This window comes from Aspergillus melleus, assembly GCF_016097325.1.
Source record: "Aspergillus melleus strain CBS 546.65 chromosome Unknown contig5, whole genome shotgun sequence".
NCBI lineage: Eukaryota > Fungi > Ascomycota > Eurotiomycetes > Eurotiales > Aspergillaceae > Aspergillus > Aspergillus melleus.
This window is the reverse complement of record NW_025763374.1, coordinates 3,727,365-3,747,371: the sequence shown is the minus strand read 5'-3', so window position 1 is coordinate 3,747,371 and position 20,007 is coordinate 3,727,365. Positions and strand designations below refer to the sequence as shown.

The 20,007-nt window shown below is 52.8% G+C and overlaps 7 protein-coding genes across 7 annotated transcripts; 5 read left to right on the top strand and 2 right to left on the bottom strand.

The window, feature by feature from the left end:
• Window positions 1–181: 181 nt before the first annotated feature.
• LDX57_009648 (alkene reductase) lies at window positions 182–1,312 on the top strand (the record flags this gene model as incomplete). Its single annotated transcript, XM_046091382.1, has 1 exon — window positions 182–1,312. The coding sequence occupies one exon, from the start codon at window positions 182–184 to the stop codon at window positions 1,310–1,312; it is 1,131 nt and encodes a 376-aa protein (XP_045947359.1).
• A 177-nt stretch (window positions 1,313–1,489) lies between these two features.
• On the bottom strand, window positions 1,490–2,770 carry LDX57_009647 (uncharacterized protein; the record flags this gene model as incomplete). The annotated part of the gene is made up of 3 exons (XM_046091381.1): window positions 1,490–1,713; window positions 1,766–2,178; window positions 2,223–2,770. The coding sequence occupies 3 exons, from the start codon at window positions 2,768–2,770 to the stop codon at window positions 1,490–1,492; spliced, it is 1,185 nt and encodes a 394-aa protein (XP_045947358.1).
• Window positions 2,771–8,464: 5,694 nt separating this feature from the next.
• Window positions 8,465–9,900, bottom strand: LDX57_009646 (uncharacterized protein). Its single transcript, XM_046091380.1, has one exon. The coding sequence runs from the start codon at window positions 9,617–9,619 to the stop codon at window positions 8,480–8,482; it is 1,140 nt and encodes a 379-aa protein (XP_045947357.1). The 5' UTR covers window positions 9,620–9,900; the 3' UTR covers window positions 8,465–8,479.
• Window positions 9,901–10,318: 418 nt separating this feature from the next.
• Window positions 10,319–10,618, top strand: LDX57_009645 (uncharacterized protein; the record flags this gene model as incomplete). The annotated part of the gene is made up of 1 exon (XM_046091379.1): window positions 10,319–10,618. One exon carries the CDS (start codon window positions 10,319–10,321, stop codon window positions 10,616–10,618), a length of 300 nt encoding a protein of 99 aa, XP_045947356.1.
• A 97-nt stretch (window positions 10,619–10,715) lies between these two features.
• Window positions 10,716–11,914, top strand: LDX57_009644 (uncharacterized protein; the record flags this gene model as incomplete). Its single annotated transcript, XM_046091378.1, has 3 exons — window positions 10,716–10,980; window positions 11,060–11,178; window positions 11,282–11,914. The coding sequence occupies 3 exons, from the start codon at window positions 10,716–10,718 to the stop codon at window positions 11,912–11,914; spliced, it is 1,017 nt and encodes a 338-aa protein (XP_045947355.1).
• Window positions 11,915–12,876: 962 nt separating this feature from the next.
• On the top strand, window positions 12,877–14,407 carry LDX57_009643 (glycoside hydrolase family 76 protein; the record flags this gene model as incomplete). The annotated part of the gene is made up of 3 exons (XM_046091377.1): window positions 12,877–12,967; window positions 13,069–13,763; window positions 13,823–14,407. 3 exons carry the CDS (start codon window positions 12,877–12,879, stop codon window positions 14,405–14,407), a joined length of 1,371 nt encoding a protein of 456 aa, XP_045947354.1.
• A 1,636-nt stretch (window positions 14,408–16,043) lies between these two features.
• Window positions 16,044–19,547, top strand: ireA (bifunctional endoribonuclease/protein kinase IRE1; the record flags this gene model as incomplete). The annotated part of the gene is made up of 2 exons (XM_046091376.1): window positions 16,044–19,030; window positions 19,091–19,547. The coding sequence occupies 2 exons, from the start codon at window positions 16,044–16,046 to the stop codon at window positions 19,545–19,547; spliced, it is 3,444 nt and encodes a 1,147-aa protein (XP_045947353.1).
• Between the last annotated feature and the right edge of the window lie 460 nt (window positions 19,548–20,007).

The following is a 20,007-nucleotide window of genomic DNA, read 5'->3' as shown; positions in this document are numbered from 1 at the left end:
GTATGAGGCCTCATATATGCCTTAACGGGTGGATATAAAGCGGCGGTGCCGGAGGACTTTCTGTCTACGTGTTGCAAGGTCATTGAAGAATTCTACTCTATTGCACATATCAAAGTAATTTCGATATACATATATTCAATTGACGACATCCCAGCCAACCAACCTACATCTTCTCTCCACCATGTCTTCATCTTCACCCTCCCACCTCTCTCAAAGCCGACTCTTCACCCCCCTCCGCATCGGCCCTATAACCCTCTCCCACCGAGTCATTATGGCTCCTCTAACCCGTCTCCGCGCCTCCTCAACGCACATCCCGCTCCCCATCGCAGAAACTTACTACGCCCAACGCGCCTCCGTACCAGGAACGCTCCTCATCGCCGAAGCAACAATGATCTCCCCAGCCGGGTCCGGCGTCCCCCACGCCCCGGGGATCTGGTCTCCGGCACAGATCTCCAGCTGGAAGCGCGTGACAGACGCCGTACACGCTAAAGGCAGCCACATAATCCTCCAACTAGTGGCTCCCGGCCGCGCCGCGGACCCAGCCACTCTCAAGGCGGAAACTGGTCGGGAGGTGGCAGCGCCCAGCGCGATTCCCATGGCAGAAGGCGCGGCGGTGCCGGTGGCGCTATCGGAAGCGGAGATCCATGCCCTGATTCGCGATTTTGCCGCCGCGGGCCAGAATGCCATACAGGCGGGTTTTGATGGAGTGGAGGTGCACGGCGCGAACGGGTACTTGGTGGATCTGTTCACGCAGGACGTGAGTAATCGGCGGACGGACAGCTGGGGCGGAAGTATTGAGAACCGGGCACGATTCGGGATCGAGGTTGCGAGGGCGCTGGGCGAGGCGATTGGCCCAGAGAGAGTCGGGTTCCGGATCAGTCCGTGGAATACGTGGCAGGGGATGAAGATGGCGGAGCCGGAGGGGCAGTTCACGTATCTCGTGAGGAAGCTGAGGGAGCTGAGATTGGGATATTTGCATGTGATCGAGTCGCGGGTCATTAACAACGTGGATTGCGAGAAGAGCGAAGGCATCGAGCCGTTCTTGGAGGCGTGGGGACGCGAGGCGCCGGTTCTTGTGGCCGGGGGGTACAACCAGCTGAATGCGGGCGATATCGATACCGCGTATCAGGATCATGAGGTGGGGGTTGTGTTTGGGAGGCATTTCCTAGCGAATCCGGATCTTCCGTTCCGGTTGAAGAATGGCATTCCCTTGCAAAAGTATGATCGCGAGACGTTCTATACTCCTGTGCAGGCTGAGGGATATCTGGATTATCCTTTTAGTGCGGAGTTTGAGGCGAGTTTGAAAAACTGAAGGTTGGCTTTGAATAGACTGTCGCTTGCATTTGAAGGATAGAATACCTTTTTATAGTCGAATAGAGAGATCTATGAATTCCGTCGAGGGGGAATACTAGGATTCAGTAGTGCATGAAGTTGGAAGTAAATGAGTACTGAGAAGGTGAGTTACGAAAGAGGACACTCATCGAATCGTCTAGCTAGACATCTGCAGCTGCGCGTATCTTGCCAGGCTTTCTCCAAGAATGTTGATAAACTTCCATTGCGAGTTTTGCTTGAAAAAGCGAGACCATATGCCCAGCACTGCGGCAGCCAATTCAGCTGGCTCACGCCCAGGCACCTCTCCTTCGGCGGTATCCATAGAATCATGAGCTTCCTCAACAACCAAACGGGCCCAACGAATAATCCGCTTCTCGTTCGCTAGGTTTCGGTGTCAGCTGGCCAGATCTGGATATAGGGAGCGAGAACTGACTGTTCAGTGTTTTCTTCTGATCAACAGCCACAGCCCGGAGCCACTTGCTCAAAAGAATCACACATTCGAAGCTCGCTAACGCGTGGCGCACGCTCCAGAAGAAGGCTTGGCTTTTTGCAATATAATCCAGTCCTAGCCGTACAGGAACGCTCACGGTATGAATAGCATAGATCAGGGCCGGGGTCAAGCGAGCACACCTCCAAACCGGGGGCAAGTCGCTCAACGCTTTTGCGATAATATCCGGATCTCGACTCTCGAGCCGCTTGTACGGGCCAATGTTCATCGATAGTCTGACGTACGCTAGCGCAAGCAGGGAGCTCGAAGTAAAAGGAATTGGCCCGTTCTCATTCGAAGGGTCTAGGTTGGACTCGGGCGCCTGCTGCCACATGGTTGCCCATAGGTTCAATGCTCTCCTAAACCGTGTTAGCGTTGTTTACAACCCACAGAAAGGCCATACTCAAGTCGGTTCAATTCGTCACTGGGCAATAGTGCAGAGGAGCCGCCCAAATCGACAGCCAGTTCGCGGACTATATGAATCCGCTGGAGGAGGCCGTGAAGAATATAGTAGTTTCCCAAAGGCGATGGCGTTGGATCTACAACGCTGGCTGAGTCAGGATCCCGCAACAGTTGGGATACCGCATGATGATAGAAGGCTTGTTTTTGATCAATTGACTTCATGATCACGCCCCAGTCATGAGGAGTGGTTGCATTCCAAAGCTTCGTCGGGCAGGGAAGGCGTAACCTCACTTCATTATTCCTGATGGTGGGGTACAGGTTGTAGGCAATGCTGTGAACCTGTGTAAAGAAAGTGGCAGCCAGTTTGGTCCGGCGGAGCGTCTCTTCCAGTATCCAGCTCCCCCAGTCTGTTTGGCATTGCCAGATATCATCTTGATCTGTTTCATCAGTTTCATCAAGACCTGAAGCCCTCAGTCTAGCAATGAGAAGGCCCCGAAGGTGGAAGGCATCATCGAGGTAGCTCCCACACTCCCACGTCGAGTATCCCATCAGAACAAGCAGGGTGCGGATAATATCTATTTCTATCATATTATCAACAACTCGGCCATTCTTAGCTAACTCGGAGCACCCCACGTTACTTTGGCTTCCGAATCTATGATCTATATTCTGTAAGACAATTGCCTTGGATGCATTAAAGAACCTCTGTGCATTCTGATGCTCGAACCGGTACTGGGCTCCAGCCGCCATGATGGCCAACATAAACTCAGGCGACTGGTCCTTGAGTCGAAATGTTGGCAAATGAATAAACAGCAAATGGTTATGGAAGCCCTGGAAGAAGCTAGTTATATAGCGGGTAAGCGTATGTCGTGAAGGTAACCTGAAGTTGGGCAGAATATCTTTGTAGGTCTCCAGAAGAGACATGAGGTAAGACCTGTGGTACTCATCCACTCTGAAGATAGAACTTTGATCGCCTACACCATGGGAGTCTAGGTAATCAAGTTAGTTCACCCGGTCAGTGGTAGGGGAAGGATCAAGACAAGAATCACGACTGACCCGCATCAGCACCATGAAAAGCGTACCTTCCATGCCCCAATGATGGAACAGAGGGCAACCAAGACTGGAAGGGACTATCATCACAATGGCTCTCTCCTGGCATCTGCCCTTCGGGACTGGGGTCATCGAGGCCTTCCGTGGGACTTTCGATTTCTAGATCTAAAGGCGCCCAATCGACCGGAAACCCGATTAGATCCAGGAAGTTTGCGAAATCTTCGAAGTGATCAGAGCTGTCCTGGGTCAAGGGAGGTTGCGCTTCTGGAGAATGTTAGAAAGAATTTAAATTTAGATTCCAAGGGGGTTTGTTACCAGCTTCGGTAAGATTTTGAGGGATCACTGTCTGATCAAGACCCTGCGGTGGCGCAATCCCTAGGCTCTGCTCGCCAACGCTCTTGACAGCAGGGCCTGTAGTATCATGTGTTCTCAGCAGCCGCGCATTAGAGATAGGAGAAACGTGATTCAGTGACTCTACGGTTGGTCTAGACGATTCTGACTCAGGTTGACATGGAGAGACGTAGGGAATGAAAGTATTGTGCGCGGTCCTCGATGCCGGGTTGGCCGCATCTGGAAGCACCTCATTTGGATGATTGATCTTCTTATGACGTTTCAGAAGGTCCTTGCGCGTAAAGGAAGCCCCACATGAACAACGAAAGGGCTTTTCCTTGGTATCTGCTTAGGTTATTGACCCGACTTTGTGCCATTCTTTGACTAGGCTACTTACGTATGCGCAGATGTCGCTCCAAATGCTCCTTTCTGGCGAAGCGTCGATGGCAGAAGTCACAAACAAACCTGAGCCTTCTACTTCGGAGCTGGGATAGGGTATTACTGGAACTCATAGTTGCATGGACACGCCTGTGACAACGCAAGCAAGAGTGAGTGGGAGGGAGTGTTGGGGAACTCGAAATGGGCATCTCCAACTTCTCCAAGGAGGGCTGATGACTAATCAGAGTGCGTCATGACTCGATGTTTTTGCAATGAATCCGTAAATGTAAATAACATGAGGTATTGATGGATACAGAATGTCTTTTGGATGATCAGCCATGAAACGTGGTGGAAGATGGAGGGCGTGTTGTCCATGACTTGGATGCATTGCAGACTCGACATGTGGAGGGTGAAACACCGTGATTCCGCCGAGATAGACATTCTGTATGTGGGAAACAGCGTCAATTAGAATACGAGAAAATAACACTATGTATGTCAATTGTGATAGGACAAGTGATTTCTACTTCTAAAATTCATATCTTTCACCAAGCACATCCAGATGGCGTTTGAAGGGCAAATGTTGATGGATCCGGAGCCCAATTTGGCAAGCAAAGAACCTCATCCTCATCTTCACTTGGACATAATCATTGATAAGCCCCACGAGCAGCAATGGACCATCGTCTGTTGTAGACACTACTGTAGACAGTTTACCCCGTACGGAGTACTCATAAGTGCTGTTGCTTTGGACCCCTTACTGACCCATAAAACGCGGTGGGCTTTATACGGTCCGTCAAGAGCTAGTGGTCAAACCAAATAAACAATTCGACAAATGCAGAGGCCAGACTGGGCAGACTCCATGTCCTTGGTGGGTCTTCACCCCTGAGTGATCCCTGATCGACCTCCAAAGAATACTCCGTACGCATTGGGCCATTTGCTGCTACCTGTTCATATTATTGACGAACGTACACCGTAGGAAGAAATGGAAACAGAGAATGCTCCCGTCTGTCATAAGTCCTAATTATAATGATCATCACGCGATCGTTCATAACACGGCTCAACAAAATAATACATTTACACCAACCTATCAGGCTATGCTAGACTACGCCGTGTTGAAGATCATATTCACTACTATACTCAGTGGCACCGATCTCCCACACTGTCAAATGTCAGCGCTCCGAACGGCGGTTGTCCGTCGAGGACTTGAGATTCAACCAGAATACATAATTCGATGGCTATTTTTATCATACCTCCTCTAGCGGCTTGTCATCATTTGCAATTTTGAATTCACGGAGGACAGGGCGTCTAATCGTGACCCGTCGTTGGACCGACCCGACGGTCAGCCACGGATGGAGCTTATAACTACGGCAGGGCGGACTAGACTGTGCATGGAAATGAAGTCCTTATGGGGCAGTGGCTATGCAATTCATCTATCGGTTCATCCTACGGCTTCAACACTCTGGACTCTGGAGTGTGTCTCCTCATCGAAGACAGAACAAGGGGCGACCAAGGAGACACGACAATCAGACCGCATGACAAGTCGGCCCCCCCCCTTGCTGGCGGTTATTACAGTACTTATGAAACTCCATTAGGCAACAGCAAATGACAGCCAATAGTGCCACAAATAGTGGGGATATCAATATCGGTCAGCGTGTATGACTGGCCAGTCCAAGTGGAGATCCAGCCTTAAGGGGCGACCCTAACTCGACTCTACAGGCAATAGTGCTAGGGATGCAGCCTTGGCGTCTCAAGTCCCAAAGGGTTTGGGAGCTTTTGGGCGTTTGGTCAGAAGGAATGCCATTCTGGAATCCGCCTCAGCCACATTTCCCAAGGAGTTTCGTTCTGGAGATACCCATGAGTTGTTTCTCTTGGCCTTGGCATTCCGTTCGCTCGGCGGTTAGGCGCCACAGTTTTCTAGATGAGTTGAAACCAATCGGTGGTAACACTGGGGGTCGAGAGGGAACGAGCCACTGCCACCTCTGCATGACAATCCAAACACAAACGCAAACATACCCTGTAGCCAAGCGTCCGTCGCACAAGTCGGTTCGAAAGGGGGTTGTCCAACCTATTAATCTTACTCCATCTCCAGATCCAATCGCTATGGCGGAGGTGGAGTCCTTTGCAGGAGGGCCAAGACGCAGTCGGGGCGCTCGGGGGTCGATGTGTCCACCAGCAGGGCTGAGAAATGAGCATTCCCTCGAGGATTATTTCTTCTGCCTGGCCGGTTCCCCTTCTCCTTTATAACTTCTGATTCCGCCGTTTCTGGTTTCCCTGGTTCGCAAAGTCCTCCGTTCCACCCATCCATCCGCACAGTCAACATGTCGTATCAACAGCCTCCCCAGGGCTAGTAAGTCACATTCTTCGCTCTAATGAATCATTGGCGTTCTAATTAGCTGACTCTTCCAAGCTACCCTCCGCCCGGCGGACAGTACGCGCCTCCTCCCCAGCCATATCCGATGCAACAAATGCCTCCCCCTCAGGAGCCGCCCCAGAAGGAACGAGGATGCTTGATGTCTTGCTTGATGATGGCCTGCTGTTGTTTCCTTTGCGAAGAAGCTTGCACGGGGTGCATGGAATTTAAGTGCTGCCTTCCCTGTTTCTGATTCTCAATCTAATAGCCAGCAGGCCTATGTTGCTGTTGCGACGACTGAACGACCCCGGCGAATACGGCGACGGAAAGCGATGATAGGCTCCCCCCGAAACGACTATGATATGGTGGACCGTCGGCTGGGATATGGCGTACGAAATTTCTTTCCATTGCAGCTGGATGCTCGGTTCGGGTCGATGTTTGAATACCCCTGGACGATATTGGATAGCGTTGGTTTCTTCGATTTATTATTATGCCTGCATAGTGAACCATTCCAGGTCCCATGTCTGGTTTTGGGCCACCGGCCCTTTAATTATTAGCTTCTACATCTTGAGGTATGTAGTTCAGCGGTCTAACCGCAAACAAGTCGAATAATCGGAATGTCCATCACTCTGATTCCTAGATAAAAAGATTCTTATTCGAGAGATCTATTCTTATTCTCGTATGCTGGACAGATATCAGCTCTATCTTCACAGTTTGTTATTCTTTCCAACTCATCTAGAGATCCTCTCTTTACTCGTCAAGAGAGAAAGAGGAGAGGAGCGCTCTGGCCAGTTGCTCTTCTCACGAATTATGCTCAACGTGGATGACCCACTCTAGATCAAGTTGACTGAGCGAGGCAGAAACTTTTCTTAAGCATTGAAGACCCTGGATGAGAAAGGAAATAGGTTATCATTTCTAATCAAGATACATATATAACATGCCATGAGAAGAGTATACAACAGTGAAAACGCGAAGAGAACAGTACATGACAAAGCTAGCGGGGATATAACTTCATAATCGGGTGGTGAGAACCGTCGAGGGACACATTTCAGCAGCTTTGATAGTAAAGATACAGTGTTGGCTAAAAGATACAACAGGAGTGCCTAGCTTTTGTTGAGTACTACTAGGTTTAGGCAGGTGGTGGCGACGCTGGCAGCCTTTGTGATGATCTGGGACAAATAGCATCTGTCTTGACTCTTGAGTCAAATGTAACGATGAGGATTTCCGCATAGTTTGACGGACAGAACGAAGTTTGTACTTGGAGCGGCGCGAATATAAAGCGCATGTGGTTAAAACTCCGTCGCGAGGATTGCGCAACTGGTGGCTGGGGGTCACCGTAGAGCCACAACATTTTGGTGGTCACGTCGACGACAACAATAACATTGTCATGACCATCCTCTGACGCGATGCCTGGAGACTGAAACACATTTCGTTAGATCTTTCACTCTGATCCTTTTACCGTCAATACTGACTTTTTTGGTTTTTCATTTTATCAAGCTTGTTTATCTGGCCGCAACACGAGTCTTACTGCTTTGAGAGCATAGCTCTTTTGGCTTCCTTGCTGATTCTTTTTGATCTCGATGCCGACTTGCTCTATTGCAAGAGTTCTTGTCGGGTCCTTTTCCTCGGGATGAGATCTCTTGTATTGCTGGTAGCAGCGCCCACATACGATTTGGTTGTCCTTGATGCGACACCATCGATTGGAGTCTTTGCCTTCTCTGTTGCATCCCTGTGCCGTACACTTGAGCTCGGCTACTGGGGGCAAAGGTTTCACCTTGAGATCTTTTTCAGGGATAACGAAATTGTCCCTGTTCTTTTCATGACGCTGCCGGGTATAGCAAGTGTCACAAGTCGTATTACTGGCATCACTCGGATCTTTATGCCAGGTACGGGATACTATGAGCTTTTCGAGAGATCGCAGGGCCAACGCAAGACGTACTACGCGTCGGGGTTCAATACGTTTGAACTAGTGGAGTACGCAATTCGTGCAGGACAGGATATCGCCCGGACGTATTTCTGATGTAAAAGACAGAATCTTGGTCTAGAATAGTAATTGAGACAGAATCTATCGGGATCTAATGCTGATTCTCCGAACGCCTCTCGTAACGCAAGTTAAAGGAAAGGGAAAGTAACCCGTATAGTTCAGGGACGGCAAATTAGCGCAACGCGCTCTTCTTCAACCACTCATGTGCCTCACCGTAAATTTCCTCGCACAACTGCTGTCTCTTGGCCCTTTTGGCTGGATTGCGTCCGCGGCTGTGCGTGAAACCGTGCGACTGCCCCATGGCCAAGGTCCACTTGTATGTGTCCTTTTCGAACGGCGCCTCCTGGTCTTCCCTGCCCTCCAATCCAGCCAGGCGATGGATCATAACCTGTGACTCCAGACGCAACATGTCCCACTGGGCGCCGACCACGTAAATCCAGCGCGGCAGATCCTCCTTGCGGGCGTACTCCGGGCTTAGCAAAGGATCGCGGCGGTTCTGTCCCACACGCACGTAGCCCCAATCGAGCCACCAGGAGGCCGCTTCGAGGTTGTCTTTCGGTCCGTTGGTGAAAGGCCTGGATGCCAGTTTCTCGTTGGGGGGATGGCCGAAGTCGACGATGGGGTAGTAGATCACAGCGGCCTGCACCAGCTGCTTGAGAGGTGGCAGCTGGGCCACCGACAGCGCTAGATTGCCGCCCGCGCTGAATCCGCCTACCACGACGCGCGACTGGTCGATAGGTAGCGAGTTGTCCCCTAGAACAGCTTCCACCTGCGCCGCCACGTCGTAGGTGGCTGTGGGGAAAGGATGCAGGGGAACTTTGCGATAATCTAGGCTGATAACCAGCATGCCTGTGCGGGAGGCCCAGGAAGAGCAGAACTCGTCGTCCACGGACGCATCGCAAAGAGCGAATCCGCCGCCGTGGATGTTGAAGTAGACGGGTAGTAGCTCCTCGCCGGCCCGGTAGTCGTGCGGATAGAAAATGCGAGTCTTCAGCATAGCGCGACATGCGTAGCGCTTGACCAGCGTCGGCTGGGATCCTCGCGCCGGCGGGTGGACCAGGCGCTGGTAGAAGAAGTAAATGTTGGCGAGCAATTTCAGCAGCCAGAGACGCAGGAAGCAATTGAGTCGGTGCAGAAATGGCATGCCGACTTTAGGCAGCGGTTCGAGATCATGCGCCATGCCTTTAGATTCCGGTACGTTGATCACCGTGATGATTGGGGAGTAAGAGAAGTAAGAGGAGTCAGAAGAAGTGGCTGAAATAGAAGGATGAAGGTGTTGGCGGATAATGTTGGGTCGAGCGATGGGCGTCATGGATTTAGTTGGCGCTACCACTTGTTAGTAACTCAGTAACTAACTGAGTACTTCTTACTATGCAATTGACCGAGTGTGTTCAGCCCTAGAACCTGCCTCTCTCAATTCCTTCCCTTGGCTAAGTAATGGCCCGATGACATGTCAGATGGCAAAGGACTCCTCCTCGCGCCGAGAATTGCGCGAATCCTCATATGTGCAGGCTGACGCTGAAAGGTTCCATTTGTTGAGCAAAGACACTAAACCGTTGAGCGCAGGATTTAGTCGACGACGTTGGGCCGTCATCGCCTCGTAACCCACCTTGGCTCGTCAGCGCTTGTCTGGAAGTTCTCTCGCATCGTGGAACTTGATATCATATCATCTAGAGGATTTCCGTCTGACTGTGCTCCCTTGAGAATGAATATTACTACCGGGTGAATTGCTCATGCGCCCTCGTGATGATGAGAGTCATTGACGCTCCTCATTTTGATAGCGACACTATGCATGCATCTTTAGACTAGCGAGGTGAGATTCGTTTTGTCGCCGGGCCAGAAGGATCTAGAAGAATGCGCATTTCGGCCGCGATTGCCTAGCCATTCACATTTTCTGAAGTGACCAATTTCAAACTGGGAAACCAGGGCCACCGGGACAACGGAGACATGATCTCTGAAACGATGTCCGACGATTTCACCGCAACCTCGCTGGCGAAGAAAGCCGGCAGCGATGTTGAGCTCGATGCCGAACCCCCCCCGGCCCAAATCGCTCAAGTTCAAGCTCACCGTGCTCTTCCTGGTCATCTTCACGCTTATCACCTCCATGGACGCGGTTATCGTGGGCTCGTGCCTAGTAGCAATTGCGGAAGACCTGCAGAGTAGTATCGTGGAATCGTTCTGGGTGGGCACCTCGTTCCTGCTGGCTCAGACCATCACAATTCCTCCGTACGGTACTACTAGCGAGATACTCGGCCGCAAGGGACCTATTCTAATCGTCACGGCTATTTTCACCTTCGGCAGTATCCTCTGAAAATGTCGGCTGGCTGGTCGGAGCCCGGGTGGTCCAAGGCATCGGAGCCGGTGGCATGATCCAGCTGGTGCAGGTAATCCTCTCCGACATTTCAACCATGAGCGAACGCGGCCTGTATATGGAAGTTGCCGCACTGGCCTGGTCGTTAGGAACCAAAATAGGCATTCCCCTGGGCGGCGTCATCGGCTCGCGGACTACTTGGCGATGGACCTTCTATATTAACATTCCTACGTGTGTGTTGTGCATTGCCGGGTTGGTGTACTCGTTGCAACTGCATCAAGATACTTCTTCGTTTATGAACAAGTTAGGCATGCTGGACCGGACCGGGTTGGGGGTTTACCTGCGCGTCTACTCTGTTCCTGGTCGGTCTGACGTCTGGCGGTGCCTTGCATCCCTGGGATTCGGCAGCCGTGCTGGTGCCCTTAATTCTGGCTGCCGTAGTCTTTGCGGTTTTCATATTCATTCAATGGCGAGTGTCATCTAACCCCATGATGCCCCCGAGGATATTCCACGACCGGTCGGCCATTGTCGGCTTCGTTACGAGCTTTCTGCATGGATTGGTATTTTGTGTGTGACTTACTGCATGATAATCTTTGTATGCCTCCAGACGGCTGTGTTTCTGTGTTCACCACGCGCTTGCTGACATTTTTGTGCCTTTTCCAGTTCCTCGGAGCACTGCAGCATGGTGTCCCGCATGCCTCCCTCGAGACCATGACTTGTATCGCGTATTCGGCACCCGCAGGGCTCGTGGCCAGTATGCTGGTGAAACGAACACAGCGATTCAAGTACATCATCGTGGTGGGTTGGGCTCTACTGGCGGCAGGAATGGGAAGCAATGTAAGATTCTTGTTCCATCAGAAGAACTTGGCAAATCTTTTGCAATCTAACGTCGACGGCTGTGGGGAGGATCAGATCACCATGCACCCCGACAGCAGTAAGGCCGTTCTCTACGGTCTTTGTGTTCTCATCTCTATTGGCGGTGGGCTCCTATTTCCGACACCGTTGTTTGCTGTTCAAGCCCGGCAAAACGGCGGCGACATTGGGATCGCGACCAGCGTGCAACTTTTTATGCGTAGCCTTGGAACTGCCTTCGGGGTCGGACTGGGCGGGGTCATCTCCCAGAACCAGTGGACGAAGGAGATAAACCGTGCAGTTATCGCGGGGAGAATTCCTCCGGAACTGAGGCCGGAAAGCCATGTTGCCGAAATCGCATGTCAGATGATCCGGGAGTTTCCTTCGCCTGTTCAGCATGAATACCGGTGGGTGTACGCACGGAGTCTGACCACGATGTGGTAGCTGATGATGGGACTGTCGATTGTTGGATTTGTGGTCAGTCTGATTGCCAGGAACGACGAAATAAAGGGTGGCTTGTCCGGGACGCAGAACTTTCGGGATGGGACGAAGCCGGCAGACGAGGAAGCAAGGAAGGGGACGGAGACATGCGGCTAATCTGAATGTCAGGGTTGGGGCCTCAGGGAAAGAGAGGGTGAGTGCTAGTATGTTGTATGTAGAGCATCTCAGGGCATCTCAGTGCTTCGTCAAAAATGCACGAGATGTGTAAGATTGAACCATGGAAACTTCTGGTCGGGAATACTGATTGGCGCCGGGGATCCAGTGCCAACAGTTGCTAAGATCGCCCAGTGGGGACTCGACGCTCGATCGGCTGCAGCGCTAAAAATTGCTTAATTGGCCCTCGAGGCCAGAAGGAGTGGCCGGGTGGCTGGACTGTGTTCGAGTGATGAATGGAAGGGAGACAGGGGGCTCCACTGGCGAGGAAGAAAGAGATGAAGGGAAGAAAAAGCGAGAAGGAGAGGGCAGGAGGGGAGAAGAAGGCCGTAGGAGTAGTCATCATCCCTTCCTCAGGCAAGGAACCCCTCGATCCCTCAGGTACCACGTAGAAGTATACTCCAATACCTTCACAAACTAGAGCTGCGGAAGAGAGGCAGCACCTCCTCCCTTCGTACGACCTGACCATCCATCGCTCTCCGTCGGGCTGGTTCCAGCCTTCCCCACGGGCGATGTTCACTCCAACCAGCACTTGAACCATTTCCGGCCATTCATTCCACACGACTTCCAATTCCGTTTTCTGTCATCCACAGTGACTAACCAGTTCGACTACTTACCTACGACGCTCACTCGCCCCTTCTTTTCGCCCTGTCTTTGGCCCTGTCTTTGGCCCTGTCTCGCTGCGAAAAACCCCGCTATCCGAACGCACTTCCTTCATCTTCCCATATCTGCACGCCACGATACTATCCGCCATGCGCTATCTGCCATGGATACCGGCACTGACCGTCTTCCTGGCTGGCCAGGGAGCCGTCTCTCAGATCCAGTTGGATGTCAGCGATTCTAGTAAGCAACCTGCTACCTGCTATCACTACTGCGGCTGCCCCTCCTAGCTTGCTCGATTCTCTAAATCCCGGCGGATACTGACGAGATCCTTTTCCTCTTAGAGTCTATCAAGAATGCGGCCGCGACATCGGCATACAACATGATGAGTAACTACCACGGTAACGAGTCCGGCCAAATCCCCGGAAAGCTTCCCGATACCTGGTGGGAAGGGGGCGCGATGTTCATGACTTTGATCCAGTACTGGTTCTGGACGGGCGACACCTCCTATAACGAGGTCACAACTCAGGGCATGCTCTGGCAGAAGGGCAACAACGACTACTTTCCCGCCAACGATAGCAACTTCCTGGGAAACGACGACCAGGTCTTCTGGGGCTTGGCCGCAATCACCGCGGCCGAACTGAACTTTCCCGAGGAGGACGGGCAGCCGTCGTGGCTGTCGCTCGCCCAGGGCGTTTTCAACACGCAGGTACCGCGCTGGGACACTACCGCTTGTAAGGGAGGCCTGCGATGGCAAATATTTCCTTACCAGGCGGGGTATACAACCAAGAATGCTATCTCAAACGGCGGTCTGTTCCAACTAGCAGCCCGGCTAGGTCGCTATACCAACAACGAGACCTACACCGAATGGGCCGAGAAGATCTGGGACTGGAGTGCCACCACCCCCTTGCTGAAGATGGATGAATGGACCATCGCGGACACGACGACCATGGAGACCCAGTGCACTGACCACGGCGATCTTCAGTGGACTTACAACTACGGGACTTATTTAAGCGGGGCCGCATACATGTACAACCTGGTAAGTGTGGCTAGAAAACGCCCCGAGGACTCGCGGGCAACGGGACTGACGAGAGCTAGACGAATGGCGGAGACAAATGGAAGAAGGCAATTGACGGCTATCTTGGGACCACGCTCGACAAGTTCTTTCCCAAGGAGTTTGGGGGAAATGTGATGTCGGAGATTTCCTGCGAACCAAACATGATGTGCGACCGCAACCAGGATTGTTTCAAGGGGTTTCTCTCCTCTTGGTTGACTTTCATGACGACCATCGTGCCTCATACCGCCAACCAGATCATCCCGAAGATTCAAGCTTCAGCCCAAGCCGCGGCCAAACAGTGCTCCGGGGGCAGCACGAAGACTCAATGCGGACGCCGCTGGCACCAAGACAGCTGGGATGGTTCCAAGGGACTAGAGCAGGACATGAGCGCGCTGAGCGTCTTTGCATCGGCCATGATTACCCACAAACAGGAAAGTCATTCCCCGTTGACCTCGGACACGGGCGGCACCAGTAAGAGCGACCCGACTGCCGGTTCCGGTCCCCAGAAGCAGCCGAACACTCCCCGACCGATCACTGGAGGCGACCGCGTCGGCGCGTCAATCCTGACGGTCGTTGTCGCCGGTGGCTGGGTTGCAGCAGTAGCTTGGATGGTCTATGGCGGGTGATAGCGTGGGTAATTTGTGCTCCCCTGAACCATGCTTCATTATCATGGAAACGCAGTATTCCTTTTCATTTCTGACTTTCAACTTCTCACTTTTTTTGTCTTTCTCGGTGTGTTTATTGTCTCTGATTTTCCTCCTTTTATCATTTGTGATTTGACAGGTCCTGTCGAGCGCCTTGATGACTGGACGTTCTACTCTTCGGGATAGCGATTACGCTGGTATGTAATTTGGATATTACCTGGGTGGCGGCGTTTGTAGGAGTTCTCCCCGTCAAATCATTTGGTTCTAGGATCCGTTGCAATTGGCGTGGCATTACTGATTTCGTAGGTAGTACGGAGTACTCCTTACTGGACAGCGTAGTTTTCCGCAACGCCCTTCATGCAGGCATCCTGGGTACCATAACTCACGATGGAGCCTGTGGACAGTGGATGCGACGACTCCAGTCTGGGCCGCTGACAGCCGGGGAGCGCGGGAGATCCGCCGCATTGTGCCGGCCCGTCGGTGTACTGTATTGTGTATTGCCATTACCTCAAGCAATGCTCTTTCCCCCTTTTCTACCCTGGTGAAGTTCACAGAAAAGCGGGTATATAAAAAGAGAAGAAAAAAAAAAGACAAAAAAGAGAAAAGCTCACATATAGGTAGGTACCTAACACTGTCTGTGGACCTGGGTAGGTAACCAGACTTGATACCGTCCGAAGACAATACGGCGGGACGGATGTGCGTCAGCAAAGGCCGGCGCTAGTCCAGAAAGGGGAAGAGCGAGTCTTCCAGAGGCATCATGGCGTACGGAATACGGATACCTGTTGTCGGGTACTTACACCGAGTAGCATTTATTATGGTTTGGTTATGACTATGACCTTGGTGATTATTGCTCCGATGAATATCTGAAATAGAATCAATCTACTCCGTACTCTATACTCACTGTACGGAGGCAAGCAAAAGAGGTTCTTTTGCCTTCCATCACATCACACGGCTCCACCAGTAAGCCAGGTGAGCCACCGCTGACTGCCTTAGGAGTTAGGCCCTTCGTTTTTCGGCCCCTGGAAAGGCACGCCATCACGCACTTGTCCCTTTTCTCTCCTTCGCACAATCCTCGTTTTCTTTTTCTTTTTCGTTCTCTTTTCTTTTTATCAGTTCTCCCTTCAATGGTCATCTTCCACCTCGTTCTCTTTCTTTCTATCTCTTCTTCCCCCCCTTCGCTCTCCATTTTTGGTCTCTTGTAAAGACACAACCATACCGTTCTAACGCCCGGTCAGTATTTCTCCCACTATGCAAAGAGCCGATGCCCACTGAGTATCTACTACTCCGTAGAGTATGGGTCGACCAGTCCAGAACTGACGGAGTGATTGGGTCCAAATTAGCCTCGTTCGTTGGTGTACCGCTGGGTCTGCTTCTGCTTCTCCGCTCTGAGCCGGAACCACCAACCACTCAGCCTTTTCCTCCCTCTTCTTCTCTCCTTCTCTCCCACACAAACGCCCAACTCCCGTTTTCCTCTCCTCCGTCTCACCTCCCCCTACTCAAAAGGGAAAACTATCGACAAGCCAATTCCATATCCGATGGGACGCGGTTTGTCACATACCGTTGTCTTCGACCAAGCTACTCTCCCTCGTTTGCCTGGCCCGCGTTGTAGTCCTCCAGGATGCGGTGGCGGCTGCCTGGCGCCCGTACGACCCTCCCCGCCAGCGTCGCACTCCTTCTGCTCCCCGTTCTCGTCGCTCCGCAGCAGCTGCACGAACGCCATGACCGTCCGTCCGCCGTGTCTGTCCCCCTCGATCCGACCGGACATCTCCCCGATAGTCACCCCCCTCCGACGTTGAACGTGAAGTCCAACGATGCGAGCGCCCTAGCAACTCTGGCTCTGGCGGGCTCCGGCCGCGCCGTTCGAGCCCCTCCTGCCCAGGCCAGCAGTCCCTCTGCCGGCCTGGCTCCGCAGCTCCATGCGCGGTCCTTGCAGGACTGGGAGGTTGAGGATTTTGTTCTGCTGGCGACCGTCGACGGTTCCATTCACGCACGAGACCGTAAATCCGGCTCTGCCCGTTGGGCCCTCGAGGTCCCTAGCAGTCCCATGGTCGAGAGCATCTATCATCGCCAAAACCGGTCCAGTTTCGACCGTACCCAGCCCCAGGATGATTTTATATGGATCGTTGAACCCAGTCAAGGAGGCAGCATCTTCATCTACAGTCCCGACCCCGATGCCGGCCTGCAGAAGCTCGGCTTGACCGTCAAGGAGCTGGTGGACGAGACCCCTTACTCGGGTACAGATCCCGCGGTCACCTACACGGCTCGGAAGGAAACCACCCTCTACACCATTGACGCCCGCACTGGTACGATCTTGCGGGTCTTCAGCTCTCGGGGCCCCGTGCCCGCGGGCCAGGAGTGTCGCAAAGTAGATGGACTCGACGTCGATGCCGAAGAATGCGAATCTCCCTCCGGCACCCTAGTTTTGGGCCGCATCGAATACGCCGTGGCCATCCAAAATACCGAAACCGGGGATCCTATATGCACCCTGAAATACTCGGAGTGGTCGGCCAACAATCGCGACATGGATCTCCAGAGTCAATATTTCCGGACGATGGATCAAAGTCATATATACAGCATGCATGACGGTGTGGTACTTGGTTTCGACCATTCTCGAATGGAGCGGCCTCGCTACACGCAGCGATTCTCTTCGCCGGTGGTGCGAGTATTCGATGTGGTCCGCCCGATCAACGTCGACTCGCCCGAGGCCGCCACGCCTCTGGTGCTCTTGTCCCAGCCACTGCAACCCCCGGACCCAGACTACGGCTCTCTGGATGACCGAGACACCCGCGTTTTTATCGACTGCACAGATGCGGGGGGCTGGTATGCTATGTCTGAAGAGACGTATCCCCTGGTGACAGGACGTGCCAAGATGGCGCAGTGCTATGAAAAGGATTATTTCCGCCGAGGGCAACCCCTGACGAGCTTGCCATCCAACCAGCAGCGCGATGCACTGACTGGTGTTCATTCACTCAATGGCCCCCGCATCGTTCGACCTCACATCCCCAGTATCTCGGGGTCGTCCGCGGAGCGTTCCAACGACACTCCACGCGACCTGATCCGCAATCCGTCCGAGTTGGCTCTTCCCCCCGCCTTGCGTCACAGCGCCATTATCCGCAAGAGTTGGGACAATGTTGTGGACATCTTTGTGACAATGTTGCTCCTACTTTTCTGTGCCTTCATCTACTTCAATTCTCACCATATTCAGGAGCTGGCGAAGCAGAAATTGGATCTCAAGAACATCATCTCTTCCTACGGGCAGCCATCATTGTCCACCCCATCAACCCCAATAATTGGCAGCAATCCATTCAAAAGCGACAGTAGTCCTGCGCGACCGGTACCTAACGTAACCGTTGACGTCAATGTGCCCGAGGATCAACAGAACGACGGCGATGCCACGCCGAAACCGAGCAAAGATCGCAGCCTCCTGGTGGCAGACACGACCCCTCGCGTCCGGATTAGGGAGCCCTCGCGGGGTCCAGACGGTGATGACGATGTGGAAGACTTGACACTGGACGGCACTGATAAGCCCAAGAAGAAACGCCAGCGAGGTCGTCGTGCAGGCCGAAACCATCGACGTGGGAAGAAACCGGGTGCCGACGTCGACGCCAAGGAGCCGGCAGATCGGGCCGGGGATGAGTCGAACAACAGCCTTCACCCTCCATCCCGGTCGGAGGCGGAAGCTCCATTAACCCGCACCGTTTCCAACGAAGTCGTCGAGATGGACGGCGTTCTTCAGATCGGTCGCCTCAGAGTGTTTACCGACGTCGTACTGGGTCACGGGAGTCATGGCACGGTGGTGTATCGTGGGTCCTTTGATGGCCGGGACGTTGCAGTGAAGCGGATGCTGGTTGAGTTTTACGATATCGCTTCCCACGAGGTGGGCTTGCTCCAAGAAAGTGACGACCACAACAATGTTATCCGCTACTTCTGTCGAGAGCAGGCGTCCGGTTTTCTCTACATTGCCCTGGAGCTATGCCCTGCATCTCTGCAAGATGTAGTTGAGCGACCGTCCGATTATCCGCAGCTGGTGCAAGGAGGATTGGACATGCCGGACGTCTTGCGTCAGATCGTCTATGGCGTCCGCTACCTTCACTCCCTCAAGATCGTCCACCGGGATCTGAAGCCGCAGAATATTCTGGTGGCAATGCCTCGCGGGCGTACAGGCTCTCGCTTCTTGCGACTGCTGATCTCCGATTTCGGCCTATGTAAAAAACTCGAGGACAACCAAAGCTCGTTCCGGGCCACCACGGCCCATGCGGCGGGTACGTCTGGCTGGCGGGCCCCCGAACTCCTGGTAGACGACGACAAGGCTCCATCTGCACACAGCATCGAATCCCAGCACACCGAATCCTCCGAGCCTGCGGTGGTGGACCCGCAAACCAATCGTCGAGCCACTCGCGCCATCGACATCTTCTCCCTCGGATGTGTTTTTTACTACGTCTTGACCAGGGGCAGTCATCCATTCGACAAGAACGGCAAATTCATGCGGGAAGCGAACATCGTCAAGGGCAACTTCAATCTGGACGAATTGCAGCGCCTGGGCGATTACGCATTCGAGGCCCATGACTTGATCCAGTCCATGTTAGCCCTAGATCCTCGCAAGCGGTAAGCCACCCTCATCCCTCCGCCAACCAGTTTGGACTTCTTCATGCTAACTTGTTCCAGACCGGATGCCAGTGCTGTCTTGACCCATCCGTTTTTCTGGCCTCCTTCCGAGCGGCTGAGCTTCCTTTGTGACGTGTCCGACCACTTCGAGTTCGAGCCGCGGGACCCCCCTTCGGATACACTGCTTTGCCTAGAATCGGTGGCGACGCAGGTGATGGGGCCGGACCTGGACTTTCTCCGCCTTCTCCCCAAGGAGTTCAAGGATAATCTGGGCAAGCAACGCAAGTACACCGGCTCGAAGATGTTGGACCTTCTCCGAGCTTTACGCAACAAGCGTAATCACTACAACGACATGCCGGACCACCTCAAGGCCCACATCGGCGGGCTTCCGGAGGGGTATTTGAACTTCTGGACCGTCCGGTTCCCCAGTCTCTTGATGAGTTGTCATTCGATCATCGTGGACTTGCGCCTGACGCGGAGTGATCGATTCAAGCGTTACTTCACCGTGCCCGAGTGATGCGGGCTTATTCGTATCTTGATCCATTCTTTTCAATTCTTGTCTATTTCGCATCCAGGACATATATGACATGTGACATATTTTTGTTTTTGCATTTTGTTCTAACCTCGTATATAAAGCGGCACACCTCCATACGAGCAGCCGCGATTTCTTTTGGAATATCATTCTTTCTACTCTTCATATTGATCGAATCTGTCTCGACAGCATTGCTGCTTCGTTGTAATCGTACCTTGAACCGGTACCTACGTGGATTGTTTGCATTTATTCCCCTGAACGCTTGGCATCCGTTTCTACGAAGGTATCTATGCGTGTGGACGTATGAATTTGATTTTTTGTCATATTTTATTTTCTTTTTCAAAAAAATTTTTCGGATTCCAAAATTCAACTTTCTCAAATTTTCGGGGCTGCGTCCTGTCGTTTGTTCCGCCTGCATACTAAGGTACTCCGTAGGTAGGTACCT